The 21,018-nt window shown below is 34.1% G+C and overlaps 2 protein-coding genes across 3 annotated transcripts; both read right to left on the bottom strand.

Annotated features, from left to right (window-relative positions):
- Positions 1 to 1,386: 1,386 nt before the first annotated feature.
- Positions 1,387 to 7,388, bottom strand: LOC100244595 (hexokinase-2). Its single transcript, XM_002283538.4, has 9 exons — positions 6,985 to 7,388; positions 5,771 to 5,921; positions 5,500 to 5,682; positions 4,251 to 4,325; positions 3,905 to 4,060; positions 3,639 to 3,737; positions 3,404 to 3,534; positions 2,622 to 2,703; positions 1,387 to 2,057 (listed from the first exon to the last, which is right to left on the bottom strand). The coding sequence occupies exons 1-9, from the start codon at positions 7,254 to 7,256 to the stop codon at positions 1,710 to 1,712; spliced, it is 1,497 nt and encodes a 498-aa protein (XP_002283574.1). The 5' UTR covers positions 7,257 to 7,388; the 3' UTR covers positions 1,387 to 1,709.
- A 4,331-nt stretch (positions 7,389 to 11,719) lies between these two features.
- Positions 11,720 to 20,334, bottom strand: LOC100263460 (nuclear poly(A) polymerase 4). 2 transcript variants are annotated; one of them, XM_019222232.2, is made up of 12 exons: positions 19,559 to 20,334; positions 19,389 to 19,466; positions 17,016 to 17,123; positions 16,046 to 16,108; positions 15,802 to 15,963; positions 14,895 to 15,008; positions 14,689 to 14,751; positions 14,261 to 14,590; positions 14,016 to 14,180; positions 12,911 to 13,864; positions 12,441 to 12,517; positions 11,720 to 12,341 (listed from the first exon to the last, which is right to left on the bottom strand). In XM_019222232.2, the coding sequence occupies exons 1-12, from the start codon at positions 19,685 to 19,687 to the stop codon at positions 12,314 to 12,316; spliced, it is 2,271 nt and encodes a 756-aa protein (XP_019077777.1). In that variant the 5' UTR covers positions 19,688 to 20,334; the 3' UTR covers positions 11,720 to 12,313. The 2 variants fall into 2 exon arrangements, with proteins under 2 accessions (XP_019077777.1, XP_019077778.1); XM_019222233.2 differs by having other exon boundaries at positions 11,720 to 12,338; positions 19,559 to 20,227.
- Between the last annotated feature and the right edge of the window lie 684 nt (positions 20,335 to 21,018).

The raw sequence follows: 21,018 nt of genomic DNA, 5'->3' as shown, positions 1-21,018 counted from the left end.
TCTATCAAGTAGGTATGCGAATACAAATGCTTAACAGAAGGCACAACACTTCATACTAATCCTAATACGTGCATTCTGTTTATACATAGATCAACATTAGAGGATCGTTTAAAAATGGAAAGTATGGTGTTTTCATATGACAGTTTTTATAATTACAAATGAAAAATACTTATTTTCTATATTTTAAAAATAATTTTTATATGTAATGCTTTATTTCGTTATTCATATTTTTATAATTACTTTTTAAAACAGTTATGAGAAAACAAGTGAAAACAGCTAAAATATGTTTTCTATTTTTAAGAATAGAAAAATGGTTTTTGTTTTTTTTTATTGTCAAACATATTTTTTTATTTTGAAGAATAGAAAACTGTCTTAAAAAATAATTGTTAGACAGGACATTAGTCATATTAGAAGATGTTGATTGAATTTACATTGTAATGCACGTGTTCCCTACCATGTAGATATTATCATTTTTGAGTCAATGGGTCCTCATAAGTTAAAAAAAATTATGTATATAGGTAAGAGGAGTTTGCTAAATATACCTAGTTTGATGAACATGTGGGACTATGTGACGTGGGTATTACAATAACTCCTTGCCATTATGTCCCATAAGATTACAAGGTCACTCAAACATAGACAACCCTTAGTGGGTGAGGGGGTCATGGAGACAAAAGTCCCACAATGGGGTGTGGGACCAGCTCTAATATCCTTTTGTAATGATCCACTAGGCCTTCACAGCTTTAAAATACGTCAACAAAGTTTAAAAGAAACCCATTACATAGATAGTATCAAAAACTTATGACCCTTTTTGATGTGGGATATTACATATACAGTAAATATGACATGACCAGCTCTAATACCCTTTTGTAATGATCCACTAGGCCTTCACAGCTTTAAAATACGTCAACAAAGTTTAAAAGAAACCCATTACATAGATAGTATAAAAAACTTATGACCCTTTTTGATGTGGGATATTACATGTACAGTAAATATGACATGACCGGCAAAACATAACCATAGAAGAATTGTTCCCCCTACAGATGAGTTTCATGAATTCACAATCACCCGGATTTGAAATAGTACTTGCTAAAAATTGCATGAACTACAATACTGACCTTGATCTTGTATGCTGAACACTTGCAAGCATTCTTTCTCCAGGTTAATGTCCCAGTGAAGGCAACATTGTGCTCTGATTGTGAATATGCTTTCGATCCAACTTTCAGAACCGAACTTTTCATCTCAGACTTATGACTTAATCCTAGCTGCGCATATCCAAGAACCACAGCAAGCTAATTCCAAGTGAGAAAGCTACACAAAAATTGTATGATTGAAAGAACAAAATCTAGAGGACTAAAATAGAGAAAGGTGATCTGCAGACAGTCTGTATTGAAGAAAAATTCAAATTCCCCATCTTATTAATCAATGTCAGAATTGGTAGCCATAATCTGGCAGGAAGAACAAAATCAAGGGGAAAATGGCAGGCTGGAACAGAAGAGCATAGCAGCCCCCAGGTCCTGCTTTTATACAATTAATCCACTTCTGTTACATATTCTGTGGAACAATAGATTAAGGATTTGTTAGAAAAATCACCTGAAGTATAGAAATAAATGAGGGAAAATGTGAAAAAGGAAAAGGTTTGAGAAATGAAGAGAGATTGCAGGAAAAGGTGAAACTTTCTTCGGAAAAAGGCTCAATGTTTCCAACCATTTTCAGGACTCTTCTACCCCAATGTACTGGGAATGAGAGGCAGCAAGAAGGGCAGCTCCAATGCCTGAGCCATCATTGGCATGCTCAATGAAGAGGCTCTCTGAAACTTGCTCCCCAACCAATTCTCTCAGTGTGTTTTCCAAGCACTTACTGTACTCACTGTAGTGCTCAAACAATCCACCATCCATGGCGATGACAGTCTTCTGTTTCTCTCCAGGCCTGACTGTATCTCTGCCCATTTTCTTCAGAACTCCGAAGATAGCAGCAGCCGCAAGGCGAGCCCCACGTGTGGCTACAATGTTGCAGAGTTGAACAACAATTTTTCTCATCTTCAGGGGGGTGTCAGATATCTGCAATAACAAATATAAAGCAAATGAAAACATAGAATGTTGCTGCAACAGTTGAACAGAGAGTACTCACAAATTTCATGTTCAATCCCTGAAGCAGTTTTCAAGAAAAGGATAAAGAAAAAATTCTGTCCATTTGATCCTTTTTCTAGCATGAAAAAGTACTTGGGAATGGACAAATCAACCCCTACATGTTGCATTGTGCTGTTCAAGAACAAGAATATGGACAAATTCCGACTGTTTAATTCTTTATCCCATGCAAAAGGCGCTACTGCAAATCAAATTGAACATGTGACATTTGAAAGTGGCATCTAAGATCCATTTCCTATCTCTGTTCACTGAATGCAGTTTGAGGGTGAGAAGGAAGTGAGAATGGCTAAATTTGAGTTCAGCCCCAAGATTATGGTGCAGAGCAGAAAAACCCAAGAATGAAGTTGCATAAATCTCATAAAAGATAATTCCCACAGTACCATGAAAACATGAAGCACTGGAGAAAGAAATATGAAAAGCAAATAAAAGTTATTATAGCAACTCCTTATGAGATTGTGAGGCAAGAAAAGGTCATACCCCTAAAATCTCCTTCATTTTGATCCCAACCACTTTGAGATTGACTGATGTGTCATGATGCATGGATGACATGTCAGGTGTCCTGCAGATTGCACAGTGTAGAATGTTACTACATATTTTGCCTATTCTATTCTTCATACTGAATATAAGCACAAAAGAGAATCTAAGCAAACAAAATAAATTTCAGAAGCTCTTTTAATGTCTCTGTTAGCTTCATATTTGCAGTATTCTCATTTATATTAAGAGTCTTAAGTAATGCAAATCATGGCATTCTAATACCTTCCGCAAGGAGCTCTCCCTTTTCCAGTCATTTCAAAAATACAATTTCAGGCTCATTTCATCTTCATAATCTTTACATCGGGTTAATCCTATTCTTCTAAACCAAAGTTTTATTAAAATGGGATTGTGCACACAGACAAAGTCGAAGGAGAGTTTCAATAAAATCTGCTGAATGGAGGAGAGTATCAAAGTTCATTCACATCATGAAATTATGCATATGAAAACCCCTTGAAATAGGGGAGCTCATTAAAACACTTGAGGGACTCTCTTTATAGTTTTTGCCTTGGGTGATAGGTGTTCTATAACGTCTGACATGACTGAAACATTTTTAAACAAATATAGGTAACTGGAAGTAAAGAGCAAATGCAGACAGTGCATATCAGTTTTTTTTTTTTTTTTGGACCCATAACAGACATCGCATGCAAATTGCAAGAAAGAAATGAAACACATTAGTTGCAGAAAAACACGAGCTACAAGGATAGCCCATAAATTTGAGGAAATACCTCAATATGAATGGAATTTTAAGTTTTGGTGGAACAGTGGCACCAAAAAAGGCAGCTTCTTCAGCCATCCTGAGTAGGACTCTACGCAAAATTTCGCCCAAATACATGCCAGAAACTAGCTTCTCAAAAATCTGTGGAAAAGCATTAAAAATCTTAGAATATGTGTAGCATCATGACAAACACAGAAGCAAAGCAAAGACTTAGGAACTACAAAAATTTAAATATATACAATCACCTGTTCACCAGGGTTTAAACTATCAATATCCATTGCACGGTCATACTCTGTTAATGGTAGATGTGATGACCTAAAGTTGCCCCACTCCATGTTGATAACCTACAGCAAGATATCAGAGGTGCTTCAATTATACATCTCAATCATAAATTTCATTTCAAACCCTACTAACATTTTACTTACATATCACAATCATGAAGAAGAAAGAAAGATAGCATCTGACCATCAGAATCAAATAAGTAAACAATAGAAACTAAAGAATTGCTAACCATATCTCCTGATTTAGGTAGAAGACCCTGCCATTTTGGTATGGCTTGTGCACGTTCCACATATGCTGCATTAGATCCAGTGCCCAAAATCACGGCAACAACAACATCATCGTTGAAGTATCTACCTCCAGCTAGTGTTCCAATTGTATCATTGACCTAGAGTCAACACTGTACATCAAAAACTTCCAAATTGAAAGATAATAACTTGGAGAAGTATCCTACGACACAAAGATGTCTGAAATAAAGAATAACAAGTGCCAGAAAAAGATTAATGATCATTCGCATGAACCAACATAATAGAGGTCCTGCTAGTGTTCTTAATGGGAAGCAACCAACTTTAACTTACAAGAGCTGACACACGCATATCAACGCCTTTTCTTTCTATGGCCTTTGTTAATTCTGCCACCACGTCTCGGCCAATCTATTCACCCAGAAATTAAAAGAAGCTGAGTAAGAAAATAACATTCATGAAAACAATACTGTCTTCAGTTACGGCCAATCTATCCTTCAAAGTGGAACAAGATCATCCTTTCAACTGTCAAATATACCAGGTTTCCATGTTTACTTCAAAACTTCTTGGTGCAGATACTAATTCAATAAATGCTAATTTAACAGAAAAGTAAACTTCTGATGAATGTTATTTGCCAATGATGCAATTTGGTTTATAGAATCTACAGACTAGATAGGGGTGAGGCAGCGATTATACAGAAAGTAGAGAGGAATTATTGTTGGACTTCAAGGATGATAAACCTAGAATAAATTTAAACATTATATGACCTTAGTCTAAGGTCACATGCTTCAAACAATGGTGAACATAGCAACAAACCAAATTATACAGTGTGCAGCTTCTTCAATGATATGCATAAAAGTGTAATTCTAACTAACAATTGTTGGCCCACCAAAGTGACCATCCAATTTATCTGAGAAATTGATCATCCATGACAAGAAAAGCAATTGGAGATACTGGATACGTTTTGCAAAACATAAAAGGGGGAAAAGTAGATATGTGCTTGAGTTAGGAAAAACCAACCTTAAGTGATGTCTTGATCATAAATTGCATCAAAAATAATTTCCAGTAACCATTCCACTTCCATACTGATTCTTTGAACTAATATATCATAATAACAAGTTCTGCTACCATTTGCACTTTGACATAAAAAATTAGAAGTGAATATTTTACCATGTTAACATTGAGAGAATGGACTATGAAAGTCAAACAGTACCCACTTCCTGGGTCATGGAAATAAGAGAGGCCACTCAACATTAAATGAATCACAAGGATTATTAACTAGGATCATGAAAATATGGTTGAGGGGAAATTACAGTTCACATATAGAAAAACTAATTTCATATGATGAAGACATGCATAAATTTCATGCCGAGTTCCAAAAAGAGTTACATCTATTTCTTTGATAAAAAACAAAAGAAGTTATGCATGTTGAATCACACAAAAAAAGTCGTTTTTCGTGTCCTCTCTACCTATTGGTGCCCTTTGTATACCCCCTTGTGTACTAGGGATACATCCTTGGTTTATTGGACACTTTTATAAATCTTTCTTTGCCTATAAAAAAGGGGCACAAGAAATCAGGATTTACCGTATCATCTATGGAGAACCCTTTGGTCCACTTAATAAGATTCCCAGAGTTGATTGATGTTTGCATCACAGGGAAGGAGAAGGTAAAACCTAGTTCCCTCTGCCTACCAGGTGGAAGATGAAAACCTGGGCCTTCTTTAGCAACAAATTTTGCAAGTTCAGTTGCAATATAGTCAAACAGTGCCTGAAACCACAATCATTTTTTGAGACTTTAAAATATATGTACCAAACTATTGAGGATGGCAACACTCTGGACTAGGACAAATGCTTACATCTGTACTCTTAACCATCAAATTTGGAGGAATCGACACCTCAACAAATTCCTGATTAACAATGCGCCCATCCCTTCCTCCCAATTGTACCCGCAACACACGAAAGTTTGTTCCACCAAGGTCCAATGCATAAAACAATCCTTTCTCATCTCTGAAATAGGAAGAATGAAACAATCACACATATCAAACTAAAATCTCATTTAGACCATCTATTTAACATATTGAGGAATGTCCACTAAACTAAAATTAGTTTCACACAATCCGACATAATTGTTATTCATTGTATCCATATACAGAATTTATTCATTGCTCACGGCTTGACCTGGAAGTTGCAAGTTATGACATCATACTTCCAATACCATACATGATCTCAATATTAAAAGACATGAATATGATAAGGCCAAGTTCCATATGTTGGTTTGCAGCGTATACATGAATCCAATGGCTGCTTATCACATACAGATTAAGTATCACAGGCATATTGAAGGGGGATATTAATATATCCTAATGTCAGAAACAATCGACTCTGCCTATTCAATTTTGTTGGTTCACCCCATTTGGAATTTGGGTGACAATGTATTGAACAGATAAATTAATTATTCGGTGGACTGTAAATTTTTAGCAATCAATAAATCAAAAATCATCAAACTAATCAAAAACCGGGCGTAAAGAACACCCACATTGTACCTGAAACAAAGCCATAATACTTATTAGACGGGCAATCAAATCATTGTAAGAGTGAATCACATTGAATCATAACAAAAATGATCATATAAATCAAATCATTATGCCAATTTGGAATATCATCAAATAATCACAAAACTGGCTCGCATTTGAATCAAATAAAGATAATAATCAAGGAGATAAACAGACCCCAATACTCATTGGGTAGATCATGAAAATCGCCATAGAACTAATCCCATCTGATCAAACAAAGAAGAGAATCATTCAGGTCAAAAAATCCACTCTACCGGTTATGTAGATCATCAAATTACCGTAAAAATGAGCCACATTGGATCGGAACAAACACAAGAATAAAAAGGAGAAGGGAAAAGCAACCCCATTTGGCAGATTGTCCTCATGGCTGAATCACATCAGATCAAACAAATCATAAAATTCACCAAATCAACAAAATCATGATACCCATTACGAGATCGTCGAATTATCATAAAAAAGACCTACATTGGATCAAACAACCAAAAGAAAACAATTACCCAGTTGGTAGATTATCCACATAGCTGATCAGCATCTTGAGCTTGCTTCCACCTTCGGAAGCAAGGCCCGCGTGCATCTCCACAGTCATAGCATCGGCCACATGCTTCAGCTTAGAATACGAGGTTGCACAATCCTCCTCGAAGTCCTTCACAATCTCCATTGCCTTTACCCTGCCGTTCGCGCACCGCATGCGGCGGCGGACGATGTAAGCCGTGACGGCCACCACCGCGGCCGCCCCTATCACTGCTGCTCCCACCGCAACTTTTCCCATGACCTCAAATCTACAAAAGACGTCCAAAGAGAAAAAGAAAAAACAGAGAAAACAAAAACTCGAAACCCCTCTCTTGGGAAAATTTCCTAGGACGAGAAAATTACGTCGGATGATACGAAAGAAAAAAGTGAGCCCAACACTAGAAGGAAGGCTGTTCCATGGAGGGAAATTTTCTCGGCCACTGTTTCTTTGGGTACTCGCTACATGCGGATGCCACGTGTATTTTCCCTTATTTACAATTCTGACCTTATTTTTCTTTTCCTAATTGTGAAGGGTCAAATTTGTGATGAATGAAAGTCAACTTTATTTGAGAGATAAGAAGTTTAGTTATTGAAGCAATATAATCATAAACTATGAAAGAATAATTAATGGATAAAGACTAATATAGACATCAGTCAAACCAAAGTGGAAATTTTGGGAGTTAAAAGAGAAGGGCAAAATAGAGAATGAGAGAGATGGGGATCCCAAAAAGTAAGCTTTGACTCTGATATTTTCCAACACTACGTGGTTGGTTGGCCTAAGAAATTGGAATCTTCTTCTTCTAAGAAACAGGACGATGCCCACTTTCGAGGGCTTTTGTAAGACACTAAGACATCCAAAGGGCACAAACAAATCCCAACTTTTTGAGGGGGAAGTGTGTTTCTTTGTTCTATTGATGGTTATGTAATATTTATATGTTTTATGCGTAGGTTCATTTGGTTTAAACTTGTTTCAAAGTTTGTGGATAGTAATGGCAACGGGGCGGGTTTGGAACGGGTCGCACCCATCCCAATCCCGCCCCGTTTATTAAAAACAATTCCATCCTTGTCCCGTTTAACTTTTTTTAAATTACTTTTAAAATTTTTAATTACATTAAAATAAATATATTTTATAAATAATAAAATTTTATATTTTTTATAACTTATTTTATTAAATTTTTTATTATTATCTATATATTAAAAATAATAAAATAAAATTTTAAATTAAATTAATTTTAAAATTTAAATTTAAATTAATTTTATATATAATCGGGGTGGAGCGGAATGGGGCAATACCCGAACCCGCCTCGGGTTTTAAAAAAAATCTCATACTTGTCCCAAACCCGTTTATTAAAATTAAATCACGTCTCATTAGGGTAGAGGCAGGGCGGGGCGGGTACCAGAAAAAAACTTGCCCTATTGCCATCCCTATTTGTGGATTTTACTTATGAAATAGTTAATGGGGGTGAATAAGGTTTCGGTTATTTTTAAGATTAATTTCATTGAGACCCGATGAAATTTAGTATAAATATATTTAGTCATTATAGATTTCAAATTTCATGAGTTGGTATTCCTATAAATGATTTTATTTTTTAAAAAATAAATTTTAATTTTTAGAAATTTGTTCAGCACTTTTATTAAAAACATTTTACTTAAATTGAAAAGATTTTTCTTTCAAAATTTTTAATTAATTTTTTTTTTTTCTAAATTTCTTGAAAGATTTGAAAACGTTTTCCTTTTTAAAATTCATTTTCAAATTAATTTTATTATTTGAAAAAAATTTCCTTTCTAAATCCTTAATTTAAAATTCCTTTACAATGTAATATTCTGAATTTCCATAAATTCCTCAACCAAGATGGAATAAAAATGTTAAACAAGAAAAGATATTTGACAATTGAAAAAGAGAAATCAGACTATGGTTCTTAAAAACAAAAACTAAAATATTTTTAAAAAATTCATCATCTAGTTGTTTTGAATTAGTTTTACTCATTTTTCTCTTAGATAGTTTTAAAACATAATTATACACAAAGATGAAAATATCGGTAATTACGGATATATAGATACTTGAATTTTATAGATATATCGAATATATAGGCAGATATTTTGACACAAAATATCGATAAATCAAGAATTCATCAAAACTTATGAAAATGTAAGAGAAAACTCTTAAAAATAAAATTAGAAGTATAATAGACATTTTAAAGTTGTTTTGTTGAATAAATTAATATATGTATGATATGATTTGCGATATTAAATTTAATTATATAGTTTTTGCCGATAAGAAATGTGAATTTTGTAAGTGTAGATATATTCATTATGTGATTTAAATATATTATTATGTTAAGTTAATTTACTTACCTCAATTGAAAATATATTAATTAATTATAAAATGTACTAATTTAAATTCAATGTTATACTAATTTAAAAATGTATTGGGTTAATTTTTTCTCAATATACCATTATTACACTTGAATATCAAAATAAAATAAAATTATAAATTAAAAACCAAATTATTGCAAATGTACTAATTATGTTATTTAAATATATTTATGATTTTTATTTAAAAATATTGATAATTTTATTTATGATTTTATATTTGTTTTATATTTAATTAGTATACAAAATAAATTATAAGATAATTAAAATTAACTTATTTATAATAATTTAATTTTTCAAAATATTTTTCACTTATATCCAATATATCTCTAAAATTTTAGCGATTTTTTCCCATTTAAGGTCGATATTTTGCTTGTATCACCAAGATATCTGTGATTACCGATATATCGCTAATATTTACATATATGGAAAATGATTGAAAGTAAACACTAATAAAAGTTATTTCTAAATATTAAATATAACTTAATAACATTTGAAGTTCTCAAATAAAATTTTATTTTACAAAATGTCCAAAAAAGAGTTTTTTTTTTTTAATTTCGAAAGTTTCTTGTTTGGTGGAATTTTTAAAAATTTATAACATTGTTTGATTATTGTTCTTTGTTTGTAGTTTTATTAAACAAAGTGAAATAAAAAATAATTATTAGAGAATAAGAGAATGTTTGACAGTTATTTTAAAATGTATTTTTGGTTTTTCTAATACTTGAAATAAAAAAATTTCTTATTGTAAGAAATACTATAAACACTTATTAAAATCATTACCAAACACATTTTAAGTAAAAGTTGTTTCACTAATTTTTAAAAATAATAAAGAAAGACACATACTATATATATATTTTTTTACATAGAATCATTATTTTTCGATATTTTTTTATTAGACAAATTAATTTCAAATTAAACAAAACTTAATATGTTGGATTTATTAATAAATGTATTAATTTTTAAAAATAATTTAAAACTTAAATAATAAACTCATTAAGACAAAAAAATTTATGAATTCAAATTGATTTAAAACAATTATATTGTTTCTCTTATATATAAAATTATTATTTCATTTTGTTCGCTAGGCAAGTGAACTTTAAATTAAATAAAACTTAATGTATTTGATTCATTAACAAGTCTACTAATTTTTAAAAATAATTTAAAACTTAAATAATAAACTTATTAATACCATAAAATTTATGGATAAAAATTTGGTTTATTATGACTATTATTTCTTTTGGTGTATAATGACTATTATTTTTTTTTACACATAATTATGCTTTTATAAATTTTCCCACTAGAAAAATGAACTTCAAATCAAGTAACTTTTTATTGAATTTATTAATGAATTTAATAAATTTAAAAATAATTTAGAACTCAAAAATAAATCTAATCATTGAAAAAAAATAATAGAGGAAAATTGATATATCATGAGTAATTATCCCATACAAACAACTATATATTTTTTTTTTAAAAAATTATCACTAGGTAAATAAATTATAAATTAAGTAAGATATAATTAATAATTAAAATTGTTTAATAAATTCTTTAATTTTTAAGAATAATTTGCATTAAAAAAACTAATTCAATTAGTTTTAGACTAAATTAAAATACTTTAAAATATTATGTTCAAAATTGAGTACTAAATATGTGCATATGTAATAAAAAACTTAGGCTCATTTATATATTAAAAAGTAAAATTTTATTCATTATTTATTTTAAATAAAATAGCATTGATAATTAGGATTATTCATTTTTAACCAAAAAAAAATTTTAAAATTTTATATTATTATAAATTAAATTTACAAACTTTTTATAAAATAAAAGTAAGACATTGATTTAAACAATACAAAATCTTTTATTAAACAAATTTTTTTGTTTTTAATATTGAAAAACTATTTTTTAAAATATCTTTTCAAACACATTTATTTATAAAAAAAAAAAATTAAAAACTGTATTTTGAAACGGGCCCTTATTTTTTCGAAAACACTATGGAATGAGCCTTTAAAAGTTACAACTGACTGACATGGTTGTTTCGACTCTCAGCAGTATTGTAAAGAAATGGCCCTAGGGAGAGGAAAAGCATTCAACCACCCGCTGTCGTCAAGAAATTTCCGGCAATTTGGGTATTCGGAGAGCCCAACGGGTATAGGGTGCCCTATCCGTAGGCACACCAAATACAAAACAACATTCATCTCCAAGGCAAAGGAACGTCCACCCCCTTCTGACAACTCTTCATTCCCAACCAGGAAGGTCGGTGAATAGATGGTTGTGGTTGCGTCGCCCAATCAAAACTCAAAATATCAAGCTCGTGGCCAAAATAAAATATAATACAAAAAAATACTTCAGTACACAGAGAACGAAGAGGGTTGATATATATTAAGTAAAGGTGTTGATTACAAAGGCATCAATCGAGTGTACTGAAATGTGAGAGGGCAGGCACACCCCCAATAACCACACCTCCCTTCGCATTCTCCCCCTCTTTTAGAGTCTGTAACCTTAACATAAACATTATCCCAACCATTTTCACAAAGAAGGCACACTTGGACACTTTCCCACACCCGCATAGAAAGCGAAAATAACTACAACCCTAGTTGCTGCCTGCTAAACATGATGAGCATCAACCACATTACCCCCTTTTCATGAGCCATGTGGGAGCTCAATCTCTTATGCAGCACAGCTTGATTCATAAACTAAAACTGTACAGGAAAGTAGCAAAGCTGCACCCTCTGCTCTTCATATCAATATTGTTTGTTGTTTTTCTTTGTTTGGTTCCCAAAAACCGCAAATATAGCATTCGAGAGCCTGCCTGAAAAAAAAGAAAGAAATGAAAGCCAGCAATTGACATGTCACTTACCAGAACTGCTGGCTTTCTGTCTCTCTTCTGAGCCATCACGGTGTTTCACAGCCTAGATTTCTTGGTTCCAGTTGAATTCTGGTCTTTCACGCTGTTGATGTTAGACTCAACCTGCTATAGAGAGAAACGAAACCACCAAAAAAGGAGCAGTATAAAGACAAAACATAGTACTAGAAAACAAGAGAATACTATTTAGAATTTCAAAACACTTGCCTCAACACTGATTTTGGCACAGGCTCCGAGTCAACTCCACCTCTAGATTTCAACACGATCCCAAGGGCAGCATTTGGCTTCACAACACAAAGGCAAGAAAGGCCAAAATTAAAAGATTAGGCGTTTCATAAAAATTTAAGCAACATCAGAAGATCATGAAATTGGTTGATTTTGTATTTCATATCTCAGATAATGAATAGGTGTTCCAATTCTCTACTGTCCAACTTTCGAGAGTGCAGAGAAGAGGTGGAGGAAAATGATATAGTTGAAATCAGAACATCTGGAATCCATTTCCCTGCTCTTCTGCACCCATTATATTGACAAACTATGAGTTGGACTGAAGGGGAATGAGAAATCACCTTTTGGAATCGTGTAAAATATTAAAAGAACAGAAATCAGAAAAGAAATCAAGGCAGAAAGCAAAAGCAAAACAAGAAAAAATAAAGGGACAATGAACTTAAATCCAAAACCTCTAACTCTTCATGTAATCCATCTTGAAATCCTTCCTTGGCATTCACGCACCCATTCTCCAGAAGCAATTCAGAATCTGCCTCGCATGAATCACCCTGTGAAATACCAAGGATATTGCTCCCTTCAACACTGCCAGTGTTCCCATCACTACTGCCTCCTACTGATTCAAATCCAACATCCCCAGAAGAACTGACCTCACTTGTAATGCTAGTGACAACACTAGAATTAGAGACACTTCCAGCCTCGGCATTTCCTGTGCAAGGTATCGGCTTGTCTGATTTATCTGGCTCTATATTGCCCTTCTCATCAGCCTTCATCCACCTCATCCCTCTCCCAATGGCTCCCATCTCGATATTCTCTACATTAGTTGACACCAAATCTTCCAGTTTGCCCATACCCACCTGGCATTTTCTGTCCCCTTCAACAATCTCTTTTGCTTTTGCAGAACCTGACGCTGAACATTCCTGTGATGAACTACTGAACCTGTGACTAATAATTTCAGGAGAAACCGAGTCCTGCCTCTGTGGACTAATGGTTAGCCGTTTTGCTGCTTTATCTTGCTCCACATCTACTTCCTCAGGATCTTTCTTCCTCTTCATATGTTTCTCACTGGATCCAGTCCTACATGCTTCATCACCCTGCTGCTGGTTAACAGGCCTTTGTGGACGGGATCTTTTGTAACCTTCTGGAAATACATAAGATGGAATCTGCTTTCTACGAACATGTGAAACATAGATCTCCATTCCCGGTTTCCAAAACATGTACATATTAATTGAGTGTCTGAATTCATCAACTGTTCCCCGTATATCAAACTGCTGACCTTCCTGGATTATTTCCCCCTGTTTTCTTTGCAAACCCATAAAAAAGGCACAATGGGAACACTGTTTGGATGTATCAACATACTCATGTGGATAAGGATGGCACTGTAACTTTCCAAAGGTGTCCCTCTCTATCTGTGCATTTGAATTGATAAGCACTTGTAAGAAAATTTTCTTATTAAAGATAAAAATAGAAATAAAAAACCTAAAGTATAAATATAGTTTTAAATTGAAGTTGACCAAAGTCTTCTCTGCTCCATAAATAGGCCAAAAGCAAAGATATTACCATCAGAGTCAACTGCCTCAGCCTGGATTCCACCCAACCCTTCCAAGCACGCAAGTCATCAATGTCAACTGCAACTATGTCAACTTGCAGATAGTTCTTGTAGCTTTCAAAGAACAGGTAAGGCTCAAACAGAGCACCCCACTGAGCATTACTCAGCTCTATCCCCTGAAGGGAGGAGACATGGAGTAGGTCATCAGTAGTGCATTGTACAGGGCTCAAAGAAATTAAACACTCCAATTTCTTACCTCGCAGATCTTATTCCCATATTGAAATTGCTCCATCATAACCCGAAGTGTACTTATTGACACATTATAACTCGAGTTCATGCAAGGATAAGCAGGTGTTATGATTGGCATGTGATGAGTTCGATCTCGAGGATTTTTGCGGGGATCCCAGACAGAGAAACCAAGTTCATCTTCTTCTATTGCACATAGCATCACGGGGTTCGGCCAGCGCCACTGAGTGTAAACCCTGAAAAATCTGGAAACCAGCATACTAGGTACCGCATTAGGATAAAGCTGGCACACCCGAGCCACAAGAAGAGCCCAGTTCACACCACCAAGAAATCCTGTAACCTGAACATGTCATACAGAAGTTAAAGAGAATATTCACAATAATTCAATGAAATACCAATTCTGAGACAAAAATCACACTGATTAAAGAGCCCACTTACATTGGAATAAACACCACGCCTTTTAGCCCAAAATTTTAAACATCGCAGTGTTGTGCAAAAATGCTACAATTTGCAAGAGGGATTAGATGATAAGTAGGGACCAAAAATGAATCATGTACTATAATTAGAAACACGATTAATGAAAAGACACATGAAATTACTTCAAAATGGCACATCAACTGTCAGAATGCATTTCAAGCAGTTACCTCAACATTTGGAACAAGCTTAAGAATTTGATCTGCAACTCTGCAGCCATTAAGACTTCGAACAGTCGGCTCATCAATATTGTATAGTACAGACAAATCAGAGATGTCCAAGTCCTGTTAATCAATTGAATAAAAATGATATTAAAATGTTGACCACATTGCAACACTAAAGAAACTATAAAATGGCAGTTGAGTAATCATGGCTTATTACTTAATACCAAAATGGTGACCTTTACCGGAGCTACATTCCTATAAGCAGATCTAGGACAACTGCCACAAAAGCATATCGGTTTGTAGAAGAGCAGTCATGGCACATGCCACAGAACAATTTAATACGTTGACAACATAATACTAAATGCCAAATTAAAAAAATATATATATATATTTGCCAGGAAGTGCAGAAGTCCTCTAATATCATACAATTAAGATTCCAGTGAACCATGAGAATGTCAGAAATGGGACACACATGCAGAAAGAAGACAATGTAATACATTAATACTAGCAAAATATACTTGATCAAAATACTATTCATAACTGATAAAAATTATTAGAAACAAGCAGTATTTTACTTCAAAATTCCAAGGGAGTAGTAAAACCAAAATCTACAATATGGAAGGCATTGCAAACTTGAGATTTTTTTCATTCTTTCGGGGAGTTGGGGTGTGTGTGTGTGTGTGTGTGTGTGAGAGAGAGAGAGAGAGAGAGAGAGAGAGTTCTGGCATGCTCAACCGTTTTGTGAATCATCAATAAACTTAGATGGGAAGAAGCTTACTGGGAAACAAACACCAATATAGCACAGAGCAGCAAAATTGTGTACACTTAATCAAGACACAGGGCAGAAAAATTATGTACACATCATCAAAACACATGCATATAGGCAAGGATATCCTTCTCTACTAAGGCTTACTTCTGGCACAACCAAAAGAGAGATACTCGCATAAAGAAGATCAATTGATATTCCATCAAACTTAAATTTCATCACTGGAACGTGTGCATCTGGAACTGGCTGTAGTTCTGTAACTTCTTCCATGTCTGCCAGGATGTTATGCAATATAAAGAAGAAATCCTCCTGATAGGGAGGCCAGTATTAGACAAAGATAAATCAAATGTTCTGAAGTTCACAATACCAATTCACATAAATTATTACATACCTCCCGACTCACATATGATGGCCCAATACATAAAGTGTCTATGTCAGTCCCAGGACCATGCACCTACAAATAATAATAATAAAATAATAATAATAATAAGGTTCAAGTTAAACTTCCTAATACCGCATGAGGAGGACATCAAAGTACAAATAAGAGCATCAAAATAATGATAAACATCAAACAACATGAAATATGCATAAGAAAAGTAATGCTAGAAAGGAAATACTGTTCTGAAAAATTTGCTTGACTACCGGGGTACTATTTTATTATGGTCAATTCTAGATCAAAGAATATCCTAATCAGAGATTGTTCCTAATGGGTGGTCATCATGGACTTCTTGGAAAAAAAATTGAATATTTTATTTACTTGGTCACAACCTAGGAAAGCATATTAGAGCTGTAGATTCCAGATCACAACATTTGATTAACTTAAAATAGAAATACTTAGACAACATATGAAATGTTACAGCAGTCTCCGACCAAAGTTCTCCAGTGGCCTAGTCTTAACTGATCCATCACGAAAACTTACACTCCTTAGTTTCAGAACCAACCCGACCATTCAAAATAATAGGTCAAAACATAATCTTCAGCCAGACTTCTGGCACTCTGAGAGAAAGGTGAACCTATGAGCAACTCTTCAAAAGCAAAGCATGTTAACCCCTTGTTTCCTCTTGAAGTAATCCAAAATGATGAGTAGACAGAAGCTTAAATGCAGTCCTTGAACACATTAAGTTCATACAAACAAAAGATAAGAAAGCATCAACCACAGAAGAATTATAAACATTATGATCTTTTCAATTGCATCAACAGAATCATCAACTGTTTACCTCCACACCCCCCAAAAAGAAAATTAGATAATGTGAAATGCTGGTACAGAGAGGTCCCACCACATCATAGACAGAAACCACACAAAAACAAGCACACTCAAGCTGATACTGCTACCTCATCGACAGAAACCAAACTTAACTCACCCCAAGCCGGTAGGAACCAAAAGTAAATAACACAGCATTTGCATCCTCCACCATCTGGTCTGTGTACCCTCTCAAGCGTGTCAGCTGCTTCACCCAATCTTTTACAATCTAACACAAAGAATATGGAAACAAAAAATTTGGCTTAAAAAAGTAAACAATTGCCAGAATCAACAGGCAGTGACTAATGCACATTATAAATAACCTAAACTGCAAGCATTGGGAATGACAACTTCATTGTGAACGATAGACAACACAGAAGGCATTATATGTTCAAAGATCAAATAAAAAAATCAAGAAAATGAAAACAATGGAAACACTTAACATTCACTTTAAAGTCCTAATTTCAGGTGATTTCAAACTATAAATTGCAGTCATTTGGCTTATTACAGAATAGCAAATGCATATACAGAAGAAAATATGGGAATTTTTGTCATGAGACAAGTTATAGCTCACCCTAATTCATAGTTTTAAAAGGTGTCAGATATACACTTAAGGCACAAATGTCTCCTAGAGTGCAAGGTGCGCCTTATCAAAATAAGAATTAGTTTATGCCGCATATGCATTTTTTTTGGTAGGTAACATGAGAGAGTATTATAAAAAGGGAAACACCAACAGAAAGGCGTATATGCAATTTTATAAAATATTGTAAATTTGAACATGCAAAAATTTGTCATGGGTAAATATATCACAAAAGATTATCCAGAATTCCAATTAAATCATAGTCCCGAATATTTAAAAGAAACATCCAACAAGAAAATGCAACATTATAGAAGGTTGAATATATGGTCAGAAAATTTAAAAAAGAAGAGTAGAGAAACAAAATAAGTTTTGATGTCTAACTATTAGGCAGCTGAGGAACTTAGACACCAAAGGAAAATATAAGTATTGTTTGGCTGTCAACATCATCTTCCCTTCCCTGGATCAATTTAAATGAAGGACCAAAATGACATCCTTTTGCCTTGAGACAAGGTGCACCTCATCAACAAATCACACATGTTGACAGAGAAGGTAGCAAAGCTATGGAGTCATTGCAACTTAGAACTAAGGTATGCATTTAACAACTATATCATAAATTCAATGACTATCCATGAATTTTATTAAGCTAAAACAATTTACACAATCATTACCCCAAGGATTTATACGTAAAATCTATTAGCAAACAACTAAATAGACCCATGAAGCTGTTTACTATTCTTTGTTCATTGTTTCTTGGCATTGCCAGATGACAAGATTAGTGGGAACTAGGAGATATTGAGAGATTATCATTGAATCCTTGCCTGTCAACTAAGTCTCACAAACAAGCACCCCAAAGGCAGCTCAACTGATTGGTGCCCCTTCATAGGAAAGGGAGACATCAGGTTCAAGTCCCAAGCTTATCTTAATAAGCAACCGCAGGGGGAGGGATAGTATATTTGTGCCTTTCCTCAATCATGTCAAGGGGAGTAGTGCATTTCTTTGTCATCATCATATGATAGAATCAAATCCTTCTCCATCTCATTCCATCTATTGCACATTCACAACAAATTCTCCACGAAATTTGAGGGTCTAAAGACTAGGGCTTTGACTCTGTGATTCTAACAAGAAGAGACGTTTCCCCCCTTTCCCACTCAAATTTAGCCTTATTCAAAAAGCATGTCAATTCACATCAATCAGCCCATCTATGAGAGAGGCAACTATTAGTTTCAGGTTAATGTGACTTCTTTCCAGGTTTAATGTGAATTCTTTCGGTTCCCCCATCACTCAAATTTGATTCTGCTGTATTTTCTTTCGTTTTCTTGAAAAGATGGTCACCACTGTGTTACCATTATGTCATTGATAAATAAAAAAATTAAAAAAAAATTATATACGTAAATATTTATTGATTAATAGCACCTAATAAATGAGCATGCTGAAGTATACATGGTTTATACAAAGGCACCACATGGCCATACCAAGTAGAATGCTCACTTCATTTGTCATACAAACAATGAATTCTAACCTCATTAATTCATATGCCACAGTGTTTTTCTCTTTTAACATTATCAAAACTAGCTTCGACTAGGCATTGTGCAGATATTGGTGTGCCTCCTTCTAGGCACTTTCAATATATTTTCTCATTTGCCTATGTTTTTTTTTTTATAAAAAAAAACACACACACACACACACATCATCCAGACTAGCTTTAACAACATTTCCCAAACAATTAAGCTATTTGCCGCCGAATGGCAAAATATATATAGCATACACCACAACTCTCTGATACCAAATGTGCAATTACAATCCACAGAAACAGTTATTATTCAGTGGCACGGACTTCCTACGAGGATATGATTATCTGATTCCAAAATTCCAACGGGAAAAGCTATATTACAAGTCACCAAACATATAGATTACCTGCCCAAGCCGATCAAGAACCTCTGCTCTCTTAATTGCTTCTTCCTTGCTCTCATAAAGCCCGGCATCCACCAAAAACTTACATACAGAGCAAAAAGAAACAAATTTCAAGACAAAATCTCACGAAAAACAAAGAAAAGGCCTTTTATTCAAAGCAAAGGCATTCCAACCTTCTCCAACTCCAAGCTCCTCTGAATATCCACCTCAGTCGGCCCCGCAACAGATATCGGCTTCGTCACGCCATACTGCTTCACCGATTGCCGAGGCGGCGAATCCCCCAACCCCTTTGAACTCACCATACCGACACAAAACAAAACCCCAAAAAACTAAAAAAAATAAAAATAAAAATGAAATAAAATCAAACCCTACACCTATATCCGAATCCAAACCCCAAAAAACACCAAAATCAACCCAATTTCCACCCCGAACCCTAGAATCCAAGAAACCAAGATTGGAGGCGCCGCCGTAAAAAACCGAACCCTTCACCGCAAGAATCAACGAAAATTGACGAACGAAACCCTAAATCGCCACGACCAAACATCGAAACGAAGAACCAAGAATATCAAACCGAATTGATAAAAATGGAAACCCTACAGCGTAGAGAGCGCAGATCTGAGAGCAGACAGAGGCACCGCCCTCTCGATAGAGAAAGCAAAAGGTCTAGAGACAAAAGAGAGGAAAGAAAGAGACGAAACCCTAGAGGAAGGTGAGTTCAGAGGGATGAGAAAAAGAGAGAGAGAACGAGCGAGAGCGGTGGGAAAGCGCGGACGTCGATCTGAATTAGGGCAGAGTGGTGATTTTCTTTCTCATGTATTTAGGATATTTTATTCGGTGGGCATTTCGGGGATCCGAGTTTCGGTGATTTTTATTTTAATATCTGGTGGTGGCCTCCGGGTCAGAGAATATTGGTAACGTCACCCACAAGGAAACTCTGTCTTTCCTTTTTTCCCCATTGACGCGTGGAAAATAGGGTTTTATATATACCCTTTGAATTTTCTCTTTATTTTTATTTTGGAGTTGGAAATAAATTCACAATATTATTTCAATTTTGATAAATTTAGAAATAAAATTTACATTTTTTTAAATAAATTCTATAAAAAAATTATGAATTTATGACACGTTTTTCTTTTTTCTAGTATTTTCTTCACTTCTCTTTACTACCACCTTTATTTATTATGCTATTGACTTCATATGGTAGACTAATTTGGTGTCTCCCAAGGTGGGTCATTGTATTTTTTTATTTGTTTTTATATTCCTAAAACTTCTAATTGCCACCTAAGCAAAAACGGTGCCAGCCCCTCTGGATCTAGAAACTTCTTTTATAATCTTGGGAATTTGGGATAACCTTTTATGATAATACCATATGATTAGGAGGGATCCGAATTAATACTTTCTAAAAATGTTAATATTAAGTTTAAAATAAATAAAAAAATTTGACATATCGATAAACACTTTCAAAACGGACGTGCCCTCCTTCTACCACATGGAATTGAATGGTTAAATGGATAAATATCCGTTCAAACTAACTTCATTATGAGATAAAGATTAACTTTTATACCATTTTGTCGGTAACAATCTACTATATATTGCCTAATACTAGATTTGAGAAATTTATTTTGTATAAAATGTG

The sequence above is a fragment of the Vitis vinifera genome, chromosome 9 (assembly GCF_030704535.1).
Source record: "Vitis vinifera cultivar Pinot Noir 40024 chromosome 9, ASM3070453v1".
Taxonomy (NCBI): Eukaryota; Viridiplantae; Streptophyta; class Magnoliopsida; order Vitales; family Vitaceae; genus Vitis; species Vitis vinifera.
This window is presented reverse-complemented; position numbering and strand designations above follow the sequence as displayed.